The 21,894-nt window shown below is 39.2% G+C and overlaps 1 protein-coding gene across 5 annotated transcripts; it reads right to left on the reverse strand.

The window, feature by feature from the left end:
• Positions 1-1,130: 1,130 nt before the first annotated feature.
• LOC136711313 (endoplasmic reticulum junction formation protein lunapark-B) lies at positions 1,131-15,341 on the reverse strand. Of its 5 annotated transcripts, none has more exons than XM_066687482.1 (14): positions 15,254-15,341; positions 13,956-14,065; positions 12,414-12,455; positions 11,632-11,819; positions 10,594-10,652; positions 10,382-10,422; positions 8,113-8,196; positions 7,968-8,022; positions 7,387-7,608; positions 5,313-5,418; positions 4,972-5,042; positions 4,451-4,618; positions 2,603-2,671; positions 1,876-2,016 (listed from the first exon to the last, which is right to left on the reverse strand). In XM_066687482.1, exons 2-13 carry the CDS (start codon positions 13,980-13,982, stop codon positions 2,634-2,636), a joined length of 1,101 nt encoding a protein of 366 aa, XP_066543579.1. In that variant the 5' UTR covers positions 13,983-14,065; positions 15,254-15,341; the 3' UTR covers positions 1,876-2,016; positions 2,603-2,633. The 5 variants fall into 5 exon arrangements, with proteins under 5 accessions (XP_066543578.1, XP_066543577.1, XP_066543576.1 ...); XM_066687483.1 differs by having other exon boundaries at positions 1,925-2,013; XM_066687481.1 differs by lacking the exon at positions 2,603-2,671 and having other exon boundaries at positions 1,131-2,016; positions 7,408-7,608.
• Positions 15,342-21,894: the final 6,553 nt, after the last annotated feature.

Raw genomic sequence — 21,894 nt, forward strand, 5'->3', positions numbered from 1 at the left:
ACATCCAGTCCCATTTTTTTTCTTTTAACATAAAACATTGTAAGATCAAATCTGCACTACTGTTGGTGATATTTTCAGGTTAAATCAACAGATTATCCAGTGCAAAAGACAAATCTGTGTTCATATATTATCTGATCCTGAAACTCCACAAGCACTGCTAGATTGTCATTTGTGGGAATAATCAAAGAAAACTCAAAGAGTCAATGGAACATTTTGGTAAAATGGGGCTGTTTTAATGATCAACTAGTTAATCATGTTTCTCTTAGGCTGGTAATTGAGAGATGTTCTATATTTGTAAGGATAGCTACAGTGGTGTGCGTGAGCAATTCCACCTTCAATGTCCCGCCCGTCTGCCTCGTTCTCAAGCACTAAAGAGGACCCTCTGCTTTCATTAGCTTCACGATCCCCCTCTCCTCAGCTCTGCTTGTCCACCTGGTCTCTGGGGGATGTGGGGTTACTGAAGCAGGGATAATGAGGAACAATGTGTCTGTTTTGCGGACGGTTTTGAAACGGACATCCCTCCAGGGCCGGGGCGATCAGAAAGTATTTTAGAGGAGAATGATTTACGCAGCCTCAGTCCAGATGGCAACAAAAACGGGGAACACTTCTCTCAGTGTCTTCTTAAGTGCCAAAAGTCCAAACTTAAAGCCAGTCCTCACATGGGCTCTGCATCTTTGCCCAAACAAACAGACGCTGAAGTGCAATCAAAAGGCCTGGAGATTGTAGAACCAATCTCTACCAAAAGCATGGACACAATACATAAAGCATTTAAAAGTCTAAATCAAAGGGACTAAAAACTCAAAATGTTAACAACAGTCCCTTCTATACTTACTTGACTGAAAAATACAATATTCAATAAGGATATGATTTTCAGAGAATGCTCTCCAGTGTACTGATATACCACATATTCATATGAGACAATATTACAGATACTGACATATATCATATTTAAAAACTGTCTTCATGATTTTGATCTTATAATTGTAATACACTATTAACCACTGTAGCAATTTCATACTGAATCCAAACACTAAACATGAAAATGATAAGACCTAAATAACAACACAAGGATGTACATTTTCAGCATCCAGTACCTCGTGGCTAAACAAAACAGAACTGCAGCTCCCTCATGAAAATAATTCATATTTTTATTTCGTTTAGCTCGAGACATTGAAGACAATCATAGGCACACACATTTTGGCAGGAATAAATAAGAGCTGGATTCCATGACACCAATACTGCTTTGTTTTTCCTATCACCTTAACCCTGTAAACATGAGGCTGTCCTCGCTGTCCTGAAACCTATACAATACCCCTGTAAAAGGCAATATTTCAGAGCTTTAAATAACTATATACAGAATGTTTCTTTGTTTTCACACAGGACTGCATTGTTCTGTGTCAACTAAAATATAAATAGACATTCCATAAGATACAAACAAAACCAAAAAATACAGTGCTTGTGGAAAATAAATTCTCCTGCCCCTCCATAAAAAGTATTTTTTCTAGTGCCTATTTTCGTCACCCCACAAGAATGTAGTCATTGTTAAGGAAACTGTTAAGTTGCTCAGCCTGTTCTCTCACGGTGATGGATAACAAGTATATGTAAACTTCTGACAATTAAGAAACAAGTTACATTATCAGGTGGGCAGTTTCTGTTCATCTACAAAACTAATGTTACAAACGCTCACTATATGGTTTAGAAAATGGCAGCTTCTATCATAGTTTTCTATCTCGTACCTGGCTTAGCTTTGATCATGTCATGCTTAAATAGAAACAGAGAAAACGGATAAGAAAGCAAATCAAACCAAACAAACGATCCAAAAGAATAGAAATGTTCTTGTTCTTGTCAAGCGTCAGTTCTACTCAGTTTCCATGAGGGACACGTCTTGTTCTTCTTCGCCACTCTCCGCAGGCTTTGTGGTTTCGGGAATTGCGGCCTCCTCCACCGCAGCGTCTGCAGGGGGCTCGTGCGACGGTTGCTCCAAGTCAACGGTAGGATCTTCCTGCTTCTCTTCTTCTAAAACACAGTACATTATTATCCATTTAAGTCACACCTCCTTTTTAACAATACAACCCTTTTCCATAAGGAATTACATAAACCAATTAGGATTTCAGTCTTTCTCCCAAATTATTCATGCCAGGTAATAAATTGCACCCCCCGATTACAGAAACTCTAAACTGAATTTGTCAAGATTTTTTTTATTTTAAAGTACCACTGTTGGTTTAATAAGATGGTTTTGTGTGCAGATTAATATGTATGAAGCCAAAGCTGTATAGACTGACAGAGTAAGATGCACACTGAAGGATTACAAAAGAGAACAAAGCTTTTCCCTTAACCTCCAACCATTGCTGATGTCTTGCTCAACAAGACTACCCAAATGTCCCATGGAAAGGTTAGAAGTGGAGGATAAAGCATCAGGTGACAGCAGATTATGGACTGGATGTTTCAGATGATTCCGGAGATTAAGGGGTTCAATATTGGCAAAAAGTTACGCTTGGAAATTATTTGCAGCATGCGCACGTTTACTTCAGCCTAATAACACTGCAGCGCTCTAGGTTGCAACAGCTGAAGCGGTTTGTTATCATGGGATTTCAGGATTTACTTATGCAATTCCCAACTTCCAAAGACTGGGATCAACATGAAGTGGTTCTTATAGGGGCCAACAAAATATCTGAAAGACACATACAAAGGAAGAACATACTAACTAAAATGATCACGTTTGGCAATCGGTTCATTTCGGCAAGTCATTTTGGACAACTAAGGATAATAACTTTTACAAGGAATCGTAAACGGGGACAAAAAACAAACAAACAGGAAGACCAGTGAGTGAAAATGATCTGTGTAGCAACACTTCATACTCATAGTTGTAACTGCTGAGTAAACTACAACTCCTCTCTCTTTAGTAACTTGTTCAGACTTCCATAGTTTTCACAGTTAAGGACATGTAATAGGAAACTAACATCATATGTTGTACCCACAAAGATATAGATTATCGATAGGATGATGATGATGATGATGATGATGATGATGATGAATTCATTTATAAAATAGTTATTTATTAAATGAATTACTTAAGAATAAAAGTTATTAAAATGAATCTTGTACCAGAAAAGCATTATTCAGTTTTCTGTGTGTACTGCACCCCCCTACACACAAACACAAACTTCCACTATCCTCGAATGTGTGTATAAGCTCTTTGTTGAATTCCAAGCATAATTAAATCAATATGAATCATATAGTCAAATAATTATTTGTATTTTCTGAAAAACCATCGCCCTGGTGATTGAAGAGTAATACAGAACAGAATCTTGCTTCCGTATTTAAAATTTGATTAGGGCAGAAAAAAACAGACGTTTTTGTAAGGAGCTTGAAGCTACATACAAATGGGAACTTTTTGCTGGTGATGAACATTGTGTGAGCTGAAAATGTGAACTTTACTCCAAGGAGCTGTAGCTAAAGACTCAGATGGCACTGAAGACAGGGAGTGATCCCCTCACTGTTTCAATTAACCAGACAGAAGTACATCAGTACAGAAGAAACTGGTTGATATGATACAAGTATAACAAACACAAACACACCAAAAAAAAAAAAGTCAATAGACAACATTGTCTTGAATGTGACTAAGTTGTCTAAGCAGTATAGAGAAATCACTTGGTCTAATTTCAAATATATACATCTTCCACATGTAGATCTGCATAATTATAACTCCATTGTCAATTAATCAATCAAGCTTTAAATGCCAAAAAAAGCTTGCAATAAATAATTGGCCATGTTGATTATACTAATCTATCATTATGCTGCTTCTTCTCACTCTAAAAATAGAGATGAAAAGATCCCATTTTTAACTAATTATAATAAAGCTCCTGAAGTCAATTTGTTTTGTAACTTTATATTCCATAAGAGAGTATGTGTTTTTTGTATTAAATTCATATTATGCAATATATATATTATTGATTGGCTTAATACCAGTGGATCCCATTTGTTCAGTATTTTAATTAAAACAAAGCCTTAACAAAGTCAAAGACGAAAACGTATTTTGTAACAGATTTTCTAAAATGTCTAACATTTATTCAACAAGCCCCCAGTCAAATATATGTTTAATTTACACAACACAGGACCACTTCTGGAAACAAAATGTTTTCCCTAATAATACACAACAGCAAAAACAACTGTAATCCTTTGCCCTCACAGAAATGAAACTGTGCACTTGTGAATGTAGTGGGGGATGTTATTCTGTACAGGATACAAATGTCAGTTTTCAGAGCACAACGTATCATTCCACAAAACACATTTGGATAAATTAAAGTGATCATTCCACCTGCTCATGCCTCTGGAATAATGGAAGATGCGTGTGTTTGGCATCTTGAGCTTTTATCAATGCATTTCATATCTACATCATCATCATCACTTCCCAGCAATTTCAAATGCCTTAAAAGTACAAGCTGCCTACCGTCTGCATCTAAGGGCTGCATCTCAGAGACCCCAGCTGCAGGAGCCACTCCCGGGGTGGGAGAGTCACAACGGCTTCTCCTCTCAAAGCTGAACTCGGGCAGACGCGGGGCCTGAGGCCGGGTCTTCCTCGCAGGGTTTAGAAAATAGCAGTAGGCACAGCGGAAGGCTGAAACAAGAGTCACATAGTAAAACACTGCCCTTAGTGTCATTTCAATCACTGCCATATTTACTGCGCTTTCATAAACAAAATTAAATCACAAACATGCAAACAAACATTGCATGATTTGAAAACTGAAATCATAATTTCAAAAGAAATTAACTTGCAAAGAAATACCAATGCAAAACGCCCCCACAAAAAGTATAAGAAGCATGATCTGTGATGGGGAAGTCTATTTATAAAAGGCCAATTGTGCCGGCAGGTTGTTAAGAGCATTTCAAAAACACTGCCAAGCACTAGAGGTAATGAGTGCACTACATTGAAGAAGAAATATATTTTAGAAAAGGGTAACTAAATCTTACCAATGTACTCAAATTCCTCTTTTAATGCCATGCCGTTATGCGAAAAACACTGCTGACATATAAGGGCATATCTTAGAGAGAGAGAGAAGAAAAAGACCACATTTAATATACATAGTAATATGCAGCAAAAAGGAGACAAGATTGGGAGACATGACTGTTTAAATGCCCTGGATAGAAACAAGCGATTTCATTGACTTTGTAAGGTAGCATAACAAAACAAACCTTTTAAGAATAAGATGTAGTCATTTAACAAACTAATGGAAGCACACCAGAAGGGAATTACATTAACAATAGCCCAATTTAAAACTCAAGCAGGCAGAATGTGAACACTAAGAACCAACCTGTTCTGGGGGCCGTCACCTACTAAGTATTCGATAACCCTGTCCATGGCACCTCTCTCGCGTGGAAGGACAGGTCTGGTGAGCGGTGGGCCGGGGGGGTGCAGTCCTAGCATAAGAAGGTACACATACATTCACACACACCACACGCACACTTAAGAGTGAAGCGCTCTCTGTTCCGACACAGGCAATCCCCACATTTCTCCTCCATAAGGCATTACATATCAGCTATCACAGTGAACACCTACACCACAACAAATCTAACTGTTGCAGGAGTACCAGTGAATGATGTTTGAGAAGAGTGTTTTTAATAATCACTCCTAGAGTAGCATATCCCTCATGAAATCGTGTATCTGGGCCGTCATGCTGTTTTGGTGAACGGTAATTAATATAATTAAACATCAAGAGCAATCATCACAAGATGACTGGTCATTTTTGCAGTGCTTGGCAAACCCTCAACTACCTGCTGGTTATTAATTTACCAACATATGGAAGCTCTGTGGTAGCTCTCGCTGTATCAAATTGGTTTTTGCATCAAGTTCTCCAATGGAAAAAAATATTCTATCCGAGAAAATGTGATGCATGTTTCTCAAAGCCAACAAAGACGAATAAAACACCTCTTGTACCACATAATGCTTCCCATGTCACCTTGATTCAGTTTCTGAATGCTGCTCCTTTATCAGGTTTTATGTTGGGTATCAAGTAAAACCTTTCAAGCTCTCCTAAGCTGCACAGAGTTCTAATTATATATGAACATGAACTAGATACAGCAAAGACTCATATATATCTCGTAACATAAAATGCCCTTGTCTGCCGTTCTCCTTTAGCCTGTCCTATCTAAGCAGTTGTCAGCAGATGTAGCCTAATTAATTTAAAAGTATAAAAGTCAAAAACTCTTCCAGCCCAAACACTGATTTTGTAAACAGGGAACACTTCTTACTTGGCCTTTGGGAGGCCATAATCATTTAAAATCACTACATCACCGACAACACTAATGAGTCTAAAGCTTGAAGCTGACTTTCAACGGCATCCACAGTAGGCACATGTTGCCCAATCTTTCTGCTGTGCAAATCTCACTTTCATTATGATTCATGATGTCTCCCTCGCCCTGATATGTAATTAATGACATATCTGTGACCTAAAAGAAGACCTATATGGAAAATGTATCAAAATAAGGAATATGCAGAGTAAAAGAGGTCAGCATCATAATCATACGTTAAACTGATCAAATGTCAATCTGAAATTGGGCAAAATTAAGCAGGCCGTGTTTTCATTTTGTACGCTTAGAATGAATTAAGAATTACCGGTTGTGTCATGCCTGCCTGCATTGTATCAAGTTGATGCTACTACAGGCGTCTCTCAGTAGTGACACAGCTCGATGTGTAAATGTTCCCCACATATTTACACATGTGATAGAAGAGTGTAGAATATAAAAACATTACCACATTTTTATGAAATACATAGTTTATTTGACTGCAGATAGAAAACTATCATCTATGGTTTTGTATCAACAGTAAAACAGAAGCAAGACACACTGATCACATCCTTACTACATTATTGCTGCAGCCATCTTTAATTCCAACAAATAACTAATGATCAAACTTTACCAAAACCATAGCAATAATGATGAACTTATGTGGCAGGACCTTTGAACTAATTATATAAACGCAAGTAAAAACATAAGCTGCTTCACAGCATCCTCGTTAACTCAGGGACGACCTTTGAACCTTGTACAGTTTCTCTGCCACTGTAAACTAAGACATTGCAATCCTTCCAGGCTTTTTTGATTAGATGCGCGTTCCTACCAGTGTAACATGTTATAATACGATTTTCAGATTCTTCTAAGACTCTGTGGAGGAATGCGTTAAATCCAGTCGTAAACCGTTAAAAAATATTTGTACACTGGTCTGTATAGGCTTATTTGGAAGACCACCCCGACTCAGGAATCTAGAAAATGCATTCCCTGCTTGCGTGTCTATGTGCTGGCAGCCCCACACGATGTTACAGTATAGATAATGTTTTTGCATCTTTGGAGGGGCTGAGGTGATGTTTATTAGCGGTGTGTGTTAAGACTCACCCAATCCCATCCCTGAAGTACCTGGTGACATAGGCCGCGTCATGAGTCTGTGCTGGGCGGCGGCGGCAGCAGCAGCAGCGAGGTTCCTCTCGGGGGGGCCTCCCGGGGCAGAGGTGGCGGGGGTGCCCGAGGGACTGGCTCCAGGGGTGGCAGGGGGGCGGGCAGTTGGATTGCTGGGAGTCGAAACTGCACTTCTCAGAGCCGGGTTGCGCTGGCGCAGTTCTGATTGGGAGGGTGAAGGAAAAACAACAAAAGAAAAAAGTTTGTGAGCTTATCAAGACTAAAAGGGAAGAAAATCTAACTTGCAAGCTTGCTATTGATTTCACATTTAAAAATCCTCGGCAATTACACCATAGTCATTTGCACTGCTGGAAATTCAGTTAAAAACAATTGCTAAAAAATATAATCAAAGTATCCAGAGTATCAAACTGCTTTCATATTATTCGGAGGTATAAAACCAACAGAATACTATGTTTGTTAACATAATGTAGTCCCCTAAGTGGGAAAGTGCTTGCTTGGTCTTTTCAAATCAAACACTGGAGACGGACACCGTGCAGAAATATCCAAAGACAAGAACTTACCTTGACCGGGCCTTGGAGTCATAGGTGGTCCAGCTACTGGCGTTTGTTCAAGATCCTGCAATTGGAAAAGCTAGATCAACAAATGTTCTACATAAGGGAGACATATTCAGGGTAAAATATATCAAATAAAATCATAATGACTTACCTTTTTATTTTTGGACTCAGGATCAAACCTCTCCAGAATCAATTTAGCATTTTTATAGGTCTCCTTTTCCATAACTTCTTCAAGCTTAAAAAATAAGGTACAAAAAAGGTAGTTAAATTGTTTTTTTTTTATGTGATATGTATTATTAGCTGAACAAAGTAAGTATTCAGTTTGTCCCTCAAAACAAAAGTTGTTGTAATGTGCTCTGTTCTGCATCAAGGGCAATTAATCTGGTAGGTATTTCTTCTACTATTATTATTATTTTTATTATTTTATTATTATTTTAAAGATCCACACATTCTTAATTTATTAAATTGATTTAACAGGGCCAAATGTGGGTAGAATTCGGCTTTGGCATGTAACGCAGTCACTCTTACTAGCCACTTTGGCAGGTGGCATTCTATATATATATTTTTAATTGTAGTGTTCTCAAAAGACATCTGAAATAATAAACTGATTGCAATGTGAGTGACACTACGAGCTACGACCCTACAACTCCCATGAGAACTACCTGCATACAGTGTTGCATTCTGGTCCATTTGTGTTAGGCCTATTGCGGTGACTGACGGCATGAACAAGATAGGCTACGATGTGGTGGCCCATAACAGATGTAAGAAAACCCGGAGACCAGACAATAACACACGAGAAAACCTGATGATGAAACCAAAAAGAGGTGACAAAGAAAAATAAAAGACTGTTCAATGAAAAGTAGAGGTCCGGTCGAGAATGGCTGGCGTATGATCCAGTCAAGAAAGTCAAGTACTGCACCGATTGTAGGACGTATGGCAGTGAAAAGATGAAGGGGTCTCTTTTGTGGTTGGGACAAGTTATTTAAAAGTCGAAACCGTAAAGGACCATGAAATTTCAGTTGGTCATATCAAAAGCAGTTTGCTTCGGATGTCATGTAACACATCTACACTACCAGAATTTCCTGCAGGATTCCAGTACAATCCCCAACCCAGCATTATCCCAATGTGTTTTGAATAAAGATGATCTACTATCTTTCATGCAGTTGTATTTAATACAATTAAAACATGGAACCACACTAGCTTTCAGAAGTGTAATTAAAACAGAACAGCTTTTGTGATTCTCCTTAGATAATAACACTGTAAAAGTGGAAAATGCAATTTGCGCCAAAAGATCATTAGATGTATTTTTACAAACAGCAAAGAAAACCCCAAAAGCTCTAAATAACATACAAGACACCCTATCATTTAATAATAATAACAATAACCTAATTTTTCCTAGTTTTCCAAAAAAACAACATGAAGAAATGAATTTGAATTTTAACAGGCTTCAAATTCCCTGCTGTTTCTTATGGTCATAAAGAAGTTATAGTTATAATAATAGGGCATTTGTAAAATTATATTTCAAATCTGGGTACTAATATAAAGTAATCACTAAGTTCATATATTCCTCACTTTGCATTACACATTCACATCACTGCAATGCCAAAAGTGCTTCAGTAAGAAATTAAGAATGTGCAAGCCGGCAAAATATCTACAAAACATAATGGTTGCTAATTTTGTTTAACAGCTTCATTGCAAGGAAACACCAAATATTGCTAATTGTTTACATATAATGAGAAGAATAATTACATGCACCAACTTCGATAATGGAATGTGCAAAAATCCATCAGCCATAATTATTGGAAGTTATTAGACATGACAGTAAATGACAGGCAATTTCTCAGATTTATTTCCTCATAGCACTTAATGCTATTAATTTAAAGAAGGTCGTTAGCAGAGTGCTTTACAGAATAAAGTCTCTTGGCCAATTAACTGCTGTCTGCATTGATTTTAGATTATTTATTAGCAGTAGCAATTAGCTTGCTGCAAAGTGCTGTAAAAACTCAATAAAGGCAAAAAGAGCCATGAAACTTCCTGTAATGACATCGAACGAACTATATCTCTTTTGCTTCAGCACTAGTCTCAGGCCACCACTGTGAGGGAAAATTTGTAATGGTCTACAGAGGAAAATTAAGGACATGTTAACATGAGTTACATGCTAATGTATTTAAGGGGTTATGACACACATGAACAGTGCACGGATTTGTGACAATTCAGAAAGGTTAGCACTATTATAAGGCATTCATGGAAATTAGTAGGTGTTCAGGTTAATATTAATACAGTTAACGGGATATTAAAGCAATGGAGGGGGCTCGATTTCTAAGATAAACGTTTGAATTCCCTGCGAAATCCAAGTACAGAGACAATATTTTGCAATCCAGACACAAATTACAAATCCTTTATATAATTAGACTACTTACAATTTTCCTTTTTTGGGATTTCAGTTCTTCTAGTTTATCATCTAGAAACAAAGTACAACAGACACATGAACAATAAGCATTTTAATTGAACATCTCTCTATATATTTTTTTTTTGTTTGCATTATATTAATATTGTTTATCTGTCAAATGCATTACTTTACTCATCAAAACACTAATATTGAATGCATTTATATCCACAAATCAAGTCTTACTGTTTCTTTCTGTCCTTCTTGAAAAGAGCCAGATCAGTAATTTCCTTGTAAACCACACTCTGCAAAAGGAAAACATTATGACAAAGGCTGTATTACAATTGTAATGAATACCTTGATAGCAGGAAAGGAAGTACATTTACAGCACTTCCTACTGTTCAGATGTAGAACCACAAACAGCAGGAACTGAGCCAGGAAAGACAATGAAATAAGCCAAGAATGCAGCAGACTGAAATCTCTAAAGATTTATACAGAATCCGGGTTGCAAAAGATGATTTGTGAAAAAACATCATGACTACATCCCTTGTGTGGCAAATTGTCTAAATTACACAATATTTAATATAAGTAAGCCACCATGACTGCTTTCAAGGGCAACACCAGATGTGTGTTATAACATTTACTTGGATGGAATGAACAAAGGTATTTTAAATCGAGTGTATGAAGCTAAGAACACCAAACATTAAACATGAGGAGTCCATTCAGCCCATCAAATAAGTAAATTAAGTTATAAATGAAGAAGTCAAATTATTTCTCAACATGTAATGAAAAAAACACTCCTACCTTCACCCGTATTCCTAATTAAGCCATTGCTTAACCCAACCATTGTCATTTTGGATGGTGGAGGGTACGACGTTTCTTAAACTTACTACATTCTGATGCCTTTTGAGAACAAATTACCAGAAGGCCCTTGTGGTCCACTCAAAGAACCAGAACTTGTGTGTATTTTCAGTCACCACAGGCACAGATTAATGCTGTTAAACTGCCTTATCTGATGCATCAAGAACCCCCAAAAAATGTCTACACTGATCTTCCTGTATAAACTTGGTTTAATTTGCTTAGATCCATGAATTGTCTGTGCTTCTATATACCAATTTAATTCCACAAGTAATCTGTCATGCAACTCACAAACATTTCACTTTAAAATGCCATCCAGCCAATTCGGCAGTTTGCCAAAATAAGTGTTTTTCCACGATAGGATCCACTCTGGACAAAGAAGTGTGGGTGCATTGTAAGTTTATATCTTCACAATAGTTTACTTACAGTATAGGAAAAGCAAAACATGGAAGTGCCATGATTAGCCGTGCAGTCCATTCTTCGGGCAGATAACAAAAATACACAACTATACACGTAAGCATGTAAAATACGGATGAATAAAGAAGCAGTCTTCCAACCCATAATTTCAACAGTCTTTGATTCTTTTCTGTAAATTCCTCAAGGTTGTGTATTTCCTGTAATAATAAAATAAATTTCCTGTAAACAACCAAGACTAAAACTGAAATGATATCATTAACATTCTGATATTTTATATGTTTTTTGTATACTGGCCACAGCACACATGGTAAAGGAAGTATTTTCAGCAATTGGTCTGGATTGTTAACAATGTATAAACTGTGAATTGATTGAATGTTCTTTCAAAAAACAAAATCTGGAGACTAAAAAATACAATTTGTGGTATGCATATTGCACTGAGGTGCTTTCTTTATCACCACTTTCTACGACAGCATTTTCCAGCTTGTAAAATATGATCCCAAAGACATCTGAAGGAGAATATTATCTGGTCTTGTATTAAATCTTAACTGAAACAAGCTGGCTCAGTACAGCGCCCATGTGTGTCTGTCACTCTAGGAATTATGCTGAGTAATCACTTTTGAACTCATGACAATTGTGCTACAAAACTCAAAAACCTCCCAAGGAAACAAAAAAGTTGAATGAAATGCATTAATAAAACAATACGTGAGTGCGGTCTCTACTTCCTCTTTAACATGGATTGAAGCCTATTAAAAGATTTTGCACTTTAAAGTAGATGCATCCAAATGATTTACCTTGTCAATGCCTTCTAAAATATCCACAGTTGATGGTTTGGCCTGTTTCGGTGAGAAAGAAGAAAAGTTAAGCGTCTGTATTCATATGAATGCCAGTTTCAAATCGCAAAAGCCTCGGCAGAGAATAATGCAAAACAAAAGCGTTCTTCCAACTGCATGTAAATCACAGTGCATCACATGTGCAGATTCTCTGGTAAACAAACAACTCTTGAAAACTGTGGCTCATTCAGAGTGGAATCAGAATGTTTAAACATGGCCGACAATTGTCACAGGACCGCTACTTCTGTGAAGCCTCTTCGTTGTACTGCACATCTCACGGCTCACCCGGCACTCCATGATGCAAGAAACTTTCATTTTCACACCGGAGAATAAAATGATGTCTTTCCAATAGGCTGTTTCTCTCAAGTGAGCCGAAACTCCAATCACAGCTGGAAATTAAAGTTACTGCCATTCCAATTATCCGTTGCACAGCCACTCAGAATCAGCTGGAAAGACGCACTCTTGCACAGAAAAGTTCATGTTGTTCCCAGGAGCCCCCACAGTGCTTCAGAGAAAAATTCTATTCACGTACACACCTATAAGATCTATTTAAACGTATGTCTGAGAATATTGTAGGATTATGTTCTGCTGTAAACTGGCACTGTCAGAATTCAGTGAGATGACGTGCACCAGTCTTCATGGAAAATTACTACAGCTCAGAGCAGTTGTGGACAGTTTAAGTTTGAGAAGAAGAAATCAGTGCCTCCATTTATCCACTGCTACCTCTTAATTGAGTGATACATTATCTTACATTGTACAATGCACAATACAAAGAAGAATAATACTTCACAGGAAAAAAACACACACAATAAATGCTAATATTTCAAACTCCCTTGAAATGTTTTGAAATCATAGTGATCTGCAGATTTTATTCCACCCCTGCGATTCATTATTTGTACTATACTACGATTACTCTGAGTAATACCTTAGCATTTTTCCCCATAGGTAAGGTTTGGTAGTTTATGGTTAATTGCTATTTTGCAATAGCTTACATAAAAAAAAAAAATTAAATACACTAACCGCATTACATTTAAGTTTTTGGCAGATTTTTCTTTTACTTTTGATTCATTGTATTTAAAGAAGACTGGGATTAATTGCAACTCTATTAGAAAGTATAATTAAAGTAACTATAGTACAGGTGAATCGAGACATCCGAAACAAAATCATCCATAATGTTCTGAGTTAAAAAATAGGCCTCTCACATAATGACACGTAGAGTGCAAGCTAAAAGAAAACCACCTGTTGACATCTATTACAACAGCAACACTAGCTCCAGATTAATGCATACAAACAAACCACAAGCTGAACATGACTAAAATAGAAGCACTTAACAGACACAAAGCAGATTTTGTTTATTTTGCAGGAGCTTTAACATTAATGCACAATACATTCCCACCTGCATGCACTTATTATACTAGTTCAAAACTAAACAAGGACAATGAATACTGTTTTAATAAGTTCAGCCATACTGCCCATGGGGGGGAAGGTACATTTTTGACATACCCTCCATTTTGATACTGTAACTCCCATCTTCTAAGCTGGAGAATTACCAAATGTTTCTTTGGCAAAATCCACTTCTTAATATTTCAGGGAAATATGGACAATTCCAGCACCTATTGAACAAAACAAAGCATGTTAAGGTAAAATAACATACTGCTATGCACGTGTTAGAAATTGAAAACTCACATCTCAAAACAAAGCAAGAATGTGTTATTTAAGACTCTTGATCCTACTGGTTGATAATCTTAGTAAGCACAACTGTATGTATACGTCATGTCCCTGTTGTTGTGTAAGATTGTTTAAGGCATAAATGAGGGAGAAACACTTTACAGTTTTCATACTTTCAGACCAGCAACAACATTACCCTGGACACCAAAGTGAAAGAATATAAAGAAATACCGAATCAATCAACATACAGAGGTATTAATGTTTACAACCTTGTAAACACTTGTATAAAGCAATTAAACCAATATGTTAATTCTACTTTAAACTTCAAACATGTACATAACTTTTTGATTTCTCAGAACATCTAATTTTAGAGACCACCTGCAGATACAATTATTACCATTCATAATAATAATAATCTTAAAATGTCTATTAAAAGAATAAACTGAAAATGTAAAGACCACACACAAGAGATTGCACAGGAGCATTTGGGTCACTATGTAACAGGAGACTGGAATGCAAAGCCCTGATTAGCTCTACTACAACACAGCCCGAAGTGTAGTATTTCTGTAGTAGTGCACAGTTTCCCTCAAGCAATAGTTATTTACTACTTTGCACAACTAAAAACTAAAAATGTACCATGTTATCAAGCAGCACGAGTGGCAAGATGTGCAAAATGTACCGTCATAAAATTAATACATGCATATTACTGATACAAATAATACTAAGTGTCACTGTTGTGACAATTAAGTCACAATTACAAAACACGACTATGATTGAATCAACTGAGTGAGTGACAGCTGAATTGGCAAGCTGGCAATGCCGCCCTTTTCATTGATCGCTGTAATCGTATGGGTAGCATGTACTCTAAACTTTATTTATAAAAGTAACAGGTGGGAAGTTTTAATAAGTGCAAAAAACAAAAAATCCTACTGCCTGACTTTGCATGTCTGGATAGACATAACAAGTCAACTAGTTACGCAGAAGACACAGACCTAGGCCGAGATCAGACATTATGTACTGCGTACTGAATTCAGACAGTAACCCGAAGTATATACTTTTATTTTCGAGACGTTTTACACCGGTTAACATCATGCACTCGTTATCTTTTCTTAATAATTCATTCTGCAATTTACCTGCATGCGAATACTACACCAGTGCAGTGTTGTGTTTCCGTCGCCGTCCCCTTCAAAAGTGATACGTCAACACCTCGCTCCCACAAGCCACTGCGCTCAGTCATTTTCACATCCTGGCTTCGTCACATGACGCGGGTCGGTGTTTGGGTCTGTGAGAGACGCCAGCGGGCGGCAGGGGAAAGTCTAGACACAGGCAGTAGTGTGCAATGCAAGATTTCAGAAAAGGAGAGCACAATCAGGATAGTTTTAATGTAATAAAAATAAGAATAGCAGCAACTGTGTAACGTTAAATAATTTAGACTTGCTGAAGAAACCTTGACTAGGTTATTAATATTACAGATTCAGTTATCAGTTTATTTTATATATTTAGTTATCACTATTTTGACTTTGGTTTGGTTTATAAATTCAGTTTTACATAGATGAAGAACAGGGCAATAAAGTACTCCAGATAGTTTAATAATAATAATAAAAGCTTAATTTAAGTAGGTGGATACCATTCATTTAGAAATACTGTAAGAACAGTGACACACACAAAATGCTACTTTTCAAGCCTCCCTTATTCTTCTCCCAGGAGGAAAACTTCCCCTTATTACAATGAATAAGTCAGACGCCAGACCCAATTCATTCTGAACATGTTAAAGATCATCCCTAAAAATGAAGTCAGTTTCAAAATAGTAAACACACACATACCAGCTTGGCAATGACTTTAACCCTTTCACTTTTGAGTATTTGGTGGCTGGCTTTTTTTTTTTTTTTTATGGTATTCTCATGGATTTAATTTAAACAAATATGAACTTAAATTATGTATGTATGTGTCACAACCTGTTTATAGAATTATTTCTTTTTTTTTTTTACTTAGGTAATAATAGTATTTAATCTCCAAATGCAAGACTACAGTTAAGTACAAGGCATCAAACATTAAAAATTCAAATTTACATTATACAAAGCAATTCAAAGTATAATACATTTTACAACTTACTATTTACACAGGTAAGTACAGTAAGTGAGGTCATACATCCTGGAAAGTTAAAGCTAAGTGCTGTCAGGATGTCAGGTCACAGTCAAGGGCTACGGGAAAAGGAGCAAGGAGGAAAACAATCAATAATACAAGTATTAGTAACGCAAGAAGCATGATAAAATGCTGTGAAGTGCTATCTTACAGGGGATTAAAAGGACTAATATTACAAGTACTGTCTGAAATGATGTGTCTTGAGTAAGCGCCAGAAGGAGTTCAGGGACTCTGCTGTTTTGACTTCGGTGGGAAGGTCATTCCACCACTTAGGGGCCAGGGATGAGAAGGAGCGGCTCTGGAGGAAGGAGAGTGGAGAGGAGGCAGAGTTAGTCTTCTGGCTCCGAAAGACCACAGTGGTCTGGAGGGGATGTATGGAGAGACGAGTGTCTGAAGGTAGCTTGGTGCAGTGTGGTCAAGACAGCGGTAGTTGAGGGTCAGTGTCTTGATCTGAATGCTTGCCAGTATCGGGAGCCAGTGCAGGCAGCGGAGCAGTGGAGTAGCGTGTGCGAATCGGGGCAGAGAGAATACCAGACGAGCCGCAGAGTTCTGGATGAGCTGGAGCGGCGGGTAGTAGTTGCAGGCAGGCCGGCCAGGAGGGAGTTGCAGTAGTCCAGGCGGGAGAGGACCAGGTACTGGACGAGCAGCTCAGTCGAGTAGTCGGTGAGGAAGGGACGGATTCGGCGTATGTTGCTCAGGAAGAATCTATAGGTACCTGTCAAGCATGGTGTTCTGATGGGTGTAAGAGAGCGCAGGATCGAGGGTGACTCCTAGGAAGAAGAAGGAGAGGGTGTGGTGGATTCCAAGGGGATCGAGATGGAGAGATCAGCAGAAGGCGAGGAAGAGTGGGGGAAAGAGAGGAGATCCAATTTGGAGAGGTTGAGCTTGAGGTGGGGCGAGTGCATTCAGGCGGAGATAGCAGACAAGCAGGAAGAGATGCGAGAGGGGATGAGAGGGTCAGAAGAGGGAAAAGACAGGAAGATCTGGGCATCATCAGCGTAGAAGTGGTAGGAGACACCATGGGATGCGATGAGGGGGCCCAGGGAGCAAGTGTAGAGAGAGAACAGGAGCGGGCCCAGGATGGAGCCTTGGGGTACACCTGTGAGGAGAGGTTGGGGGGTGGATGAGGAATCTCACCATGTCAATTGGCAGGTCCGGTTGCTGAGGTAGGAGGAGAGCAGTCCCAGAGATTCCAATGTCAACAAGGCAGGAGAGGAGGATGGAGTGATCGATGGTGTCAAATGCTGCGGAGAGATCAAGGAGGATGAGGATTGAGGAGAGGGAGGCCACCTGAGCACAGCTGAGGGAGTCAGTGACCGCCAGGAGAGCCGTCTCAGTGGAGTGAGCTGTGCAGGAGCCGGAATACAAAGGATCAAGGAGTGAGTGTTGGGACAGAAATGCATAGAGCTGACGGTGGACCGCCTGCTCGAGAGTCTTTGAGAGGAAGGGGAGTAGGGAGACAGGGCGGTAGTTCTGAAGAGAGATGGCATCAAGGGTTGGTTTCTTGAGGAGTGGGATGACAGCAGCTTGTTTGAATGAGACGAAGGGGAGTAGATCAGGAGGAGGCGAGAAGGGAGAGGGTCCACGGCACACATTGTAGGTTTGTGACATAGGAGGAGAGAGGAAACTTCAGTGTCTGAGAGAGGTGAGAATGGAGAAAAGGAAGCTTGGTCGGTGGGAGGTTTGGGTGTGATGGGAGAGGAGGGGACTGTTGAAGAGCTTGCGGATGTCTGTGATCTTGGAGGAGAAGAAGGAGGCAAAATCATCAGCAGTGAGAGATGAGGGAGGAGGGGGGGCAAAGAGGGAGGAGAAGGTGGAGTAGAGTTTGCGGGGGTTGATGACAATGGATTCAAAGAGTGATTGGAAGTAAGATTTCTTGGCTGAGGTGAGTGAGGAGGAGAATGTAGAAACTAGAGAGCGGTAGAGTTCGAGGGGCAGCTGGGAGTTTGGTTCTTTTCCACTTCTGTTCAGTGGCACGCAGACTAGTTCGGGTTGAGCGGAGAACAGAAGAGATCCAAGGCTGAGGAGGGAAGGGACAGACAGGATGAGACATGAGAGGACAGAGAGAGTCAAGGGAGGAGGTGAAGGAGGAGAACAAAGAGGAGGTAGCACAGTTGACAGATAAATGGGAAAAAGTCAATGGAAGGTAAGAGAGTGAGAGCAGTGGAAGCAAGGGTGGAGGGGGCGACGGAGCGGAGATTATGGCGGAAGGTAACAGATGGAGTGGGTGGGGTGGGGAGGGAGGGGAGAGAAAGGGAGAAGGAGATGAAGTGGTGGTCTGAGATGTCCATGGGTGTCACGGAGAGTGTCGAAGGGGAGCAGCCTCTAGAGAAGATGAGGTCTAGCTGGCGGCCTGCCCTGTGAATGGGGGAAACGGGGCGAGAGAGAAGTTAAAGGAGTGAAGGAGAGGAAGAAATCCGGCACAGTGGGAGGGATTGGAGAGGTGGATGTTAAAGTCTCCCAGGAGGATGGTAGGTGAGGACAGCGAGGGGAGGGAAGAGAGAAGAAAGTGGGACGGTAGAGAACTAGAAGGAAAAGGTGAGAGGGACCCCTGTTCCTCCTCCCCGCCCAGTAAGACGAGGGGAGTGGGACAGGATGAATAGAGAGGATCAGGCAGCAGGAGTGGTTGAGTTGTCCGGGGAGATCCATGCCTCGGAGAGAGCGAGGAAATCCAGAGAGCGGTGGGAAGTGAAGGCGGAGATGAAGTCGGCCTTGTTGGAAGCTGAGTGGCAGTTCCACAGGCCTCCTGAGAGTGGATCGGAGAGATCATCATGGCTTCTTGCTGTTGCTGTGCAGCGTCTCCTCACAGTCTTCTCCTCGCCGCAGCTACAGTCCGTGCCCTTTGGAGAAGGGGCCCTTCAGAAGAGGGGCAGCCAATATATATCTCTGCAGCCTTTCATTCAGTAGTGATATTGGTCTTTAATGTATTAGTAATGTTTTCAAGCAGTACATTATTTATGGTGCTCTGTACTGTTTTGCATTGTAGATGTATGTCAGCACTGTTATTGGTTTAGCTTTTGTTTTTTGTATTTTGTATTCAGTAGTGTCATAAGTCCATCATTCAGTGTCCTCTGTTTGTAATTCAATTATAATATTGATCTATAATACTGCATTCTGTATGTGATGTGGCCTGCATTGCAGTAATAATATACTATATTGTCGTTGTAGTTATGTAACAGTGGAAACCCATTCGTTTTGTAACTCCTTAGAAATGACATTAACAATGTTTGAATTAATTTAAAACATTAGATGAGCTGCATCTGGATGTGCCAGTGTTTTTCTGTCATCCCAAATAACAAATGTCAAATTATACCATTACACATGACGATATGCTGGGTATCAAGGTTAATTTTGTATTGCTTTCCAAGTCTATACCGAGTTATGGTGGTGGGCTAGCAGTTAAGGTTCCTCTGAGAATCCTGTTTTACTTTCTAGTGTTGGTTGGGAGGGGGGGGGGTGGGGTAGAACTGTCATGACTGTCACAGCAATCGATCCTGTCTTTCTCGCTGACAACAATTTATTTAATCCTGGCACTGTTTGCAGGAACCAAGATTCAATTTTCTGTGCTGCAATTAAGACAGTTTTCAAAAGAATCATATCAGTGACGAATGTGCCCTGAAGTAAAAACATTGCCTTTGATCCTGAGTTGCTCATCTTGAAAAACTTGAATCAGTTTACATCTGTACTGGTTGGTACAGGAGTACAGACATGCTTTTTCATCTGTTCTTTGTGCCTTTTTATTAAATTGTGCAGGTTTTATTTGACATGCAGGTCATTGGGGTGAGCCATGCCATAGATTGCTCTTATACTGATCTATATAGAAACAATGCCTATTTATAAAGTTGCCTTCTTTTGGGGGACTTTCTTTCAGTTGACAACAACATCCTGGTGTACAATTCTAACCAAAACCTGTGTCTCAATTCCCGCTACCTTAATATTATATAGTTATAGTTATAGTTAGCTCAGTCGAGGTAGATGACTAAGTATGGTGGCCATTGATACTAGCAGGCCATTAGAAATCTTAGGGCAGTCAGGTGGTAGGCAAGCATCATGGGATTCTTGTTATGGGAGAAATATACAGTTCATTATGATCAACATAGCTCAAAAGTGGCTAGAAAGACTATGATAAACACTTTGATTTTAAGAGCACAAACCTGAAGGTTGATCTGCTACATTACATCAAGTGAAAAAAAATGAAAAAGAAGTTTGCTCCTCCTATGCTAATGGACTGTCAGAAACAGCAACTTTTAATGAAAGCCATATTGATTGGTCTCCTTACGGTCAAAAAGTCCAGGGATTCCATCTGAATTCTAGTCTTGGTGCCGTTCACCTGCTTCTTTTCCAGCAGATCAAGAACATCCCCAGGGACCACAAGGTCTAACTTGACCCCTTCAGCCACGCTTGCATGTTGCATGAAATCAATTCATTCATAAGAGGTTTTCATAGTCTGTATTTCGTTTGATGGTGCCTAATTAAAAACAGATTTCAATTATTGTAGTGACAGCATGTCCTAATGGTGCTCTGAAAACAGATCTAATTATCAATGTAATGAGTTGATTTCTACATCCTCCATGAAGGTAGATGACTGCTCCTGAGAAAAGAAAAGCATAGTTGCTCGATGTGGTTTCACTCAGTGAAGGTCCCCTATAATCCATTGAATGTCCTTCATCACCTTCTGTAAAGTGAATGATATTGAACATGATTGGGAAAGTGTCCATTGATGATCTTTAGCTCTATGATAAACTATTTGAAAACCAAAAGCCAACTCTTTGCCTAGAGTTATTTCTGTTTCTCCTCACAGGTGGCACTTTTGGGAGTTTTTTCCCCACCTCCTTGCCTTGGACCTAAGCGCATTACTCCATGTGGTAGTTGCAATGTCATCAGATGCCCAAGATATCTGAATTTCTCTGTGCTTGCTTGTGAATCGAGCTTCGGAATGCTTCTTAAACAAAGAAACACATAAATGAATGAATGAGCAAAAAACAAACAAACCGTAGACTTGAATCTATAGAATACACAATCCAATTCAATTGTGGAGCACAGGCAAAATGTAAAACATGTCACTCACCTCAGCTTGATTAAATGATTGTCATAGGTGAAAAAACCTTTCCAGACTTTACAATTGTGAATCATAGCCCAGGGATTAGGTGGTCTAAGTAATTATTTTAAGTTTTCAATAAAAAAATACAATATTCCCCCCTTGCTATTCAATCAGTATTGATTTGTATAGAACATTTCAAGAGGACCATCTCAAAGCTTTATTCATGTCGGGTCTATTAAAAGTAGTAATCCGTGTATTGATTCTGAAATTGAGTCCTGTGAGAAGCAGTGGCCATGTTTTGTTTGGTTAGTTTCTTGATTATTTATTTATTTACTGCAAAAGTACTTGTTCTGTACCTGGTGCGTCAAATGAACCCACTTACCCTTTGTGTGCAGTAGCCTTCATTCCTAAAACCGCAAGTGTCCCACAATGAGGAACGCTTAATCCCTGTGGATTGGACCCCTCTGGTTATTGCAAGCGTGTCCTCACCATCCTGCGGAAATGTAATTAAAGGGTGAATACACAATTATGTCGCTGTTTCAGGCTGAATTTACATCCATGTTTGAGTAATAAATATGCCACCCTGGAGAT

The sequence above is a fragment of the Amia ocellicauda genome, chromosome 16 (assembly GCF_036373705.1).
Source record: "Amia ocellicauda isolate fAmiCal2 chromosome 16, fAmiCal2.hap1, whole genome shotgun sequence".
Lineage (NCBI taxonomy): Eukaryota > Metazoa > Chordata > Actinopteri > Amiiformes > Amiidae > Amia > Amia ocellicauda.